The sequence below is a fragment of the Diabrotica virgifera genome, chromosome 5 (genome assembly GCF_917563875.1).
Source record: "Diabrotica virgifera virgifera chromosome 5, PGI_DIABVI_V3a".
NCBI lineage: Eukaryota > Metazoa > Arthropoda > Insecta > Coleoptera > Chrysomelidae > Diabrotica > Diabrotica virgifera.
This window is the reverse complement of record NC_065447.1, coordinates 37,804,977-37,812,409: the sequence shown is the minus strand read 5'-3', so window position 1 is coordinate 37,812,409 and position 7,433 is coordinate 37,804,977. Positions and strand designations below refer to the sequence as shown.

At 32.9% G+C, this 7,433-nt stretch overlaps 1 protein-coding gene across 1 annotated transcript; it reads right to left on the bottom strand.

Annotated features, from left to right (window-relative positions):
- Nucleotides 1–3,162: 3,162 nt before the first annotated feature.
- LOC126884995 (nematocyst expressed protein 4-like) lies at nt 3,163–7,080 on the bottom strand. Its single transcript, XM_050651383.1, has 2 exons — nt 6,980–7,080; nt 3,163–3,944 (listed from the first exon to the last, which is right to left on the bottom strand). The coding sequence occupies exons 1-2, from the start codon at nt 7,027–7,029 to the stop codon at nt 3,326–3,328; spliced, it is 669 nt and encodes a 222-aa protein (XP_050507340.1). The 5' UTR covers nt 7,030–7,080; the 3' UTR covers nt 3,163–3,325.
- Nucleotides 7,081–7,433: the final 353 nt, after the last annotated feature.

Sequence of the window (7,433 nt, the reverse complement as noted above, 5' to 3'; positions counted from 1 at the left end):
ATTCAAAGCTATTCAAACTCAAGCTACAGATATACAAACTAAACTGATAATTTTTGATAATTTCCCGTCGTCAAGTATATTACGTCAGATGCCCTTGGTTGCTATGAAAAAAATACATTCAGTGACATTAATGACAATTAATGTTTTAAAAATTATAAAAATGATTACTTTCAACCGTCAAATACTTATAATAACTGTGTGTTTAATTGAACTAATTTGTACTTACATAAATAAATTGCAATAAAATTTTGGTTTTGAACAGTTTTATTCATGAAATAATCGCAACAAATCGCACTCGATCTCTAAAATTAATATAGAATTTTTGCCCTCGTGACACTTCGACATAATTTCACTCGCCTTCGGCTCGTGAAATTAAAACTGTCAAAGTATCTCTCGGGAAAAATTCAATAATTTTACAGCTCTTGTGCAATTACTACTGATAATTCGATGAAATAAAATTATTTTGGCATAATATTTAAAAGTCAGATCAGTAGACAATTACAATGGTTTTGAATCGTCGTCAACCTTGTCAAATAATTAATTTGTGTATTTTCACTTATAAACAAAAATTGATTTAACTCTATTTTTTGTGGCTTTTTTCCAAACGTACGGCACTAAAAAAATATTGTTCCTAACTCATGCGTAAAGTGTCTTCACCGCACTCGACTGCTTGCCCGAACTCCGCTATCGCGTCGTTCGGGTCAACGGCAGTCTCGTGCGTAAAAGTATCACTTTCCGCACTAGTTAGGAAAATAACTATTTCCACCTACCTCTACCGAAAGTAAACTTTTCCGGACATGATTGTGGGGAGCAAAGTTGTACTTTTCATTCCTAGGGAGAATATCTATTTTCTATTACGTAAGTATACATTTTAACGTTTATTTATAAAACAGAATAAAACATTTTTGCAGAATGGTAAAAAACAGTAAATTGTTATTTTGATTTAACAATGTTTACATTAATAATTTGACTTATATTTGACAGTTGACAGTTATATTGTACCTACTTGTTAGTTTTAGTTTTAATAAATTTTGTTGGTTAGTTACATAAATAAATTAAGTAAAAATGGAAAATGACTTGTTATTAATTTGAGGAAGGTGGAAAAAACATATGTATAACATGGGAGTAAAGTGTCTTTTCCTCCCTTGAATGATTTCGGGAAGCGGCCCTATTCTCATTTAAAAAAATCATCGATTGCGTCATCACGCCCAGATGGATGACGTCACTAGTATGATATGTATACCAAAAAAAAAGAATTTAAAAATTAAAATCGACCTATTTCGGGATTTATCTCCAGAGAGGCCCATTCTCCAGAAAATGAATTTATTTCAACTCAAACGTCCTCACTGTATTTGTTTATAAGCCAAAAAATTGTCTATAACTTTTAAACAGTGCTCAGGCCGCTTAGATAATCCGATTTTAATTTCTTAAGCGTATTAGATAGGTAGAGAGCCTCTTTATATGTGAAAAAATTAGCAAACTTCTAAATGGTCTACTTTTTGTTAAAAAATTTGAACTTTTTTAAAAAAATTTAGATTGCAAAATTATTATGCAAAATCTGTCAGGTCGATTTTAATGAACTTTGGTGAAAGATTTAAGTATGTTATAAGGATTTTCTATGCGAATTACGAAGGTTGAAAAACACTGAATAAAAAGAGGCTTATTTTGCCCCCTTATTTTGTATTTATTGCTATTTTACAGAAAGGATGATAATTTAAGATATTTTTAGCTAGTCGTATATCATACAAAATTCAATTATCTTTATTTTAATTCCCTACGACTTTGCTCCAAAATGAATCGTTTTAAAATTATAAGCAAAGAAAATAGAAAAATCAATGTTTTTCGAAATTTTTAAATATTTTAATTTTTTTATTAATGTTCCGAGTATATTTGAGAAGGAGCATAAGTCAATTATTATTATTGAAGTTGTGATCTAACTTTATCTGCAAAAATCCGAATGCCACCTCGCACATCCGCAAATAGACGTTTTTTTACAGATCCGCCCTGGTATATACATATATCATATTTTTTCAATTATTTTATTAAGAGAATTTCATTTTTGTTATTTTTTATAGGTACATATAATACACAACATATTTTAAGCAAACCAAGAACCATTCGCTTCTATATGCCCCGTGTTGGCTTAATCCGTTACTGTTCAAATTTATTTCTTACCTCTTAACCTATCTATCCTGTGGTATTAGAATTAAACAATGGTTTCGAATTCACCTGTATAAAGTTGCGAGTTGGGAGAGTCAGGTAGTAAAAAGTTACGAATTGGCCGGTGTATATTTTGATTTGAAAAAGTTTGTCATTAAGAGTTACGAGTTGGCGCGTGTCCTACGAAATAATTAATTTATGCGTTACTTTATGGACGCACTGTATGTACATCCTCCTTCCAGTCTTCCCTGCTTAGTATATTAATTTTGAATATAATATGTACATATTGTTAAAGCTATATCTCCGATATTGATGGCATGCGCTTGTCTTATGATGTACTTATTTTATTTTTGCCTATAAAAAGTGCCAAGGAATAGTATCCTCAGAACAAAACGTTAAAATGCGTTACAGAATGTTTTATTTTTAACTACCTTTAACATGACGCCAACATTTTATTTGCAGGGTAGCTATGACTGAAAAAAAAATAAAATATACTATGCCATATCAGATGACAGATAATTAAAAATGTAAACGAAATCCTTTGATATACTCCCGAACATTTTTCCATAATATATCCATCAAAAGTTTTCTTAATAAAAAAAGGAAACAACCCTATATTAACATGTTTCGTCATTTTTTAATAATCGCCCTGTATCTCGATATTATAGGACTCTGTTGATCATTTGATGGGACAATCATTCGTCTTCTCTTTCCAGTGCTGGCTCCACTAATGAGGATTTGCTATTGCAAATTCGTCTCCATCTTCTGCTTTTTTTTAAACGTCTCTGTGTGTAAGCCGGTCCAGTTGTTGCTTTAACGAAAAAATAAGTAGTGACATCTTAATTACTTGTTTAGATGTCACTCCTTTCCTCCTTTTTCTCCTCTTCTATAGTTTTCGGTATACCCGTTAAATCTCACCAATTTGATATATTCTGTCATCTTGTATACCAACTGTTGAAATTAACAATATATGTAGGTACATAAAGAAAAACGTTTCAACCATTATTTTTTGTTAACCATTATATTTTAGTACACATTCAATAAAATATAAGTCACGATACCTACTTATGCTAACTGAACATTATTCCTAATACCTTACAAAGCGTAGAATGCAGAATTAAACTGGATAACTGGATAGTGGTAAGGGACCTGGACTTGGGTATGTTCATAAGGGACCTGGGCATGGGTATGGTCCTGGTCCTGGGTATGGTCCGTGTGGATATCCATGTCCATGTGGTAATGGTATTGGAAGCTCACAATCATTCCAGTAATTAGGCCAGCAATCAGGCCAGTAATCCCTCCAGTTTTCAGGCCAGTCACAGGGCCAAGCATTGGGATATCCATGTGGTAAATTATCTGGTAGCCAACCATGTGGGAAGTGATTAGGCCAGTCATGTGGTAATCCGTGTGGAAAATCAATAGGCCAGTTATTGGGCAAACCAAGTGGAAAATCGCAAGGCCAATCATCTGGCCAACCACATGGGAAATAACATGGCCATTCATTTGGCCAGGCACCTGGTAGACCATCACATGGTTTAGGAATTGGAAGATGAGGAGGAAGTGGTAGATGTGGTGGTAATGGACCAGGATTTATGGGGCCATGAGGATATCCAGGATACGGATAGTCACAATCGGGTATTGGATGAGGGTAGTGTGGTGGTGGTATTACCGGAATTTCACATACTGGTTCAGGTATTGGGTAAGGACAGTGTACTGGATACGGTTCACAATCTTCAGGTGGACAATGAGGATCAACAGGATATCCAGGTTGGGGATTTCCATAACTAAAAAATAAAAAAAGGATAAATATTAAAAAACGAAAATAAATCCAAGAAGATTACAATAAACAGAAATCTTGTATTATAATATATAAACAACTGTACAATCAACTTTGAGTTATAATTCACATTAGAATATAGTAACCAGCAAACAAAAAGTGGATTGGATAGGAGAGAATCTCTTTTAAATTACAAATTCTTCTGAAAACATGTCATGATCAAATATAATACTCGTCGACAGTTCCGTAAGATTGATTAAGTATAAACAATATCAACGATATCAACAACAGTTTAACACTGGTAGTAATGGAGTATTGGGATAGTTCTGTCTTTCCGTTTGAGTTGTTAAAAAGTACTGTTCTTCTTTCTGCCACTCTTAGCGGAGAATGGAAATCATCATGGCCACTGCAACTTTGTTAGCAGCGCGCCTATAAAGTTCAATCGAACTACACCCGAACCATTCACGTAGATTGCGAAGCCACGATATTTTTCCCTTTCCCTTAGTTTTGACCTGCATGATATTTCTTAAAAGCTCGTACTCTTCACCTCCCCCCAATGTGACTCAAGTGTTCCATCTTTCTAGTTTTTATCTTATTTACAATTTCGCATCTTTTGTCTAAAGTTTGGAGTACTTGCGTGTTAGTGACGCAGTCGATCCATGATATTTTGAGAATGCTCCTATAGCACCACGCCTCGAATGCTTCGATGTTTTTTATGGTCGATTTTTTTAGTGTCCAAGCCTCAACTCCATATAACATGGTGGAAAATACATGACACCGCAGCATTCGTATTCGAAACTTAATGTTGTTATCCCGATTACAAAAGAGTTTGCCCATTCTACTAAAGACTGATCTAGCAATTTCTATTTTGCATTTAATCATTTCTGTTTGATCAGTATCATCTGTGATCCAAGCACCTAGATATTAATAACAGGACACACGCTCAATCACTGTATTATCTATTATAAGATTATTTCTGATGTTCTTTGATTTCGCGATTATCATAAATTTAGTTTTTTTCAAATTAATTTTGAAGCCGTAACTCTTACAGTATATATTGAGACTTTGAAAGAAATGTTGTAGTTCTACTAGCGTTCCCGATAGGAGAACCGTATCGTCGACATACGTTATATTGTTGATCGTCTAACCATTTATTATCAGACCAACAAATTCTTTCGTGAGTGTTTGTTGACAGATGGCTTCACTAAACAGATTAAATAAAAGTGGCGATAGGATACATCCCTGTCGGACTCCTCGACGGATTTGAATTTCTTCTGTTAGCCTTCTGTACTGTTAGGTGTTTGTAATAAAAGGGACCAGAAACAAGTGTAACAACACGTTTTTTGATTTCGGGAAATCATTTGGTAAATTACAATCTGACAAGCGATAACTGGCGGGTGACCTTCTCGTATTGTGTATTTATCGTTGCGTATTTTCGCGCAAGGTCATTCGCCAGCGCTCGCTTTTCGGATTGTAAACTACTGCAAAGAGTATGAGATACAATAAAGGCTAATTAGAAACCTGGACTGGCAACAAACAACAAAGTTCAGAAGAATTTCAAAATATACAAGGTATAGAAATTATTTGAATTAAGATATCAAGCATCAGATATGCAGATGATATAATTCTGATGGAGAAGTCAATTATATGGCTTTAAAGGCGATATAATAAATCTTGCCGTAAGATAATTTAGCACGAAAATAAATAGTGGAAAAAGGCAAAATCTAAATGAATAGTGGTATAAAATATAAAGGTGAAATAAATCGTGATAAAACTTTTATCGATCTCAGAAGGTTCCAACTATGCTATAGGGAGTGTAATATGAGCACTCACAATTTCAGCCATGATCAAGAATTATTTGAGGTATTTCAGGAAAATACTGAAAATTCCCTGGGGAGAGTTATAATAAATAGACAGGTTCTTGATCATACAAGGAAAGAAAGGGAGTGACTCCAGTCCATCAAAATGTGCAGAACATCATATCTTTGGCACCTGTTTATATGATAATGGAATGGTTTAAATAATGAACTAATAAAAACCGTAGAGAATAGAATAACAAATGCTGAAGTAATCACCAATATTGATTAATTGAACAAGACACCATAAGAAAAAAAAAAAAAAAACAAAATTATAATATCCTTAAAATTTCATTAAATATTTTACAAAGCAATTAGAAAAGGATAAAAAATGATGAAAAAAGGATAAACTCTGTACTATTGAATTTGTCTCTGAAAGGACTATTGATTTCTTCGAATAAATCAATTAAATATAAAATGTATGACTTAAAAAAGGCAACAACATTAAAACTTTCTAAGAACGTATAAAAAACTATATAGGCAACAAAAAAAAATCGACCTATTTTTCTGTTTTTTTTTTTCAAATTCCGTGAAGAATAAAACTATGAATTTTATGCGTTACTTTTGAGACGTACAATATATTTTGTAAGTACCTCACTCGTTGTTTTATTCTAGGAAACGCCAGAACTGTAACGCTCTAGGCAAATCAGTTCAGGATGTATTGTTTTGAGATAATCCATAAATTTTTTTTCCTCTGATGCTGGCCTTGGTTTAGAACTAGAACCTTTAGCCACGTAATTGTATATCTTATCACTAACTCAGGTGTAATGTGTAGTGTGTGTTGAGTAAGTGTCTTGTTACTTTGCAAAGTCGACGTCATTGTCTTTGCAAACAGACGCTAATTGTAGAATTGTATCATAAAGAATATAACAAAGTATAATAATAAAGTTGATCGAGCAAATGAGAGAAAGGCTCCTCGGATATAGCTTTAATGGTTTAAAATGCCAAACTGTCACAAAGAAAACATGGAAGAACTAGATGTAAGAAGAATTTTTGAATAAATTTGTTATTAATTTTTTTTATTATTTTATTAGCAGGCGAAGATAGAAAATTGAAGATAGATATAAGTGAGAGAAAAGGTTTAGGTGAAATATTTTATTTGAAAAAATCAATGCGCTACTTAAAAAGTTTTACTTTTTTTAATATATATCCAAATTAAAGGTATATAATATATCTATTGCCTTACCTGAGTTTTAGAGCAAGCAACGTTGCAAGAATATGCAACGCCCGGACCATTGTGACTGTGTTAGCGAGACAAACTTGCCCACAATGCTGGATGATGCTACTCTTCTTCCTTTTAAACAAATTTTTTAAACGATTATTACAAAAATCCGTGCTAAAATCCTTTTTTCTAGTCACGTATGATTTTGCTAAACCCAATTAATATAATAGTTGCCAGCTATAGGTGTTAAATCGCAAAAAAATATTTCCCTTATCAATAAAATACCACATCTACATACTTCTTTTGGTTTATATCTATATGTTTGCTCTTTAGGCCTTGGAGTTGACTGAGATAGTAAAGTAATTATTTAAAGTCCAAATAATTATCAGAATATAGTTTTTTACAAAACAATTACTCAACGCGGATTCTTAAAAAAAAATAAAAAGTAACAGGAACCGGACTTCTGGACCGGAGTTCT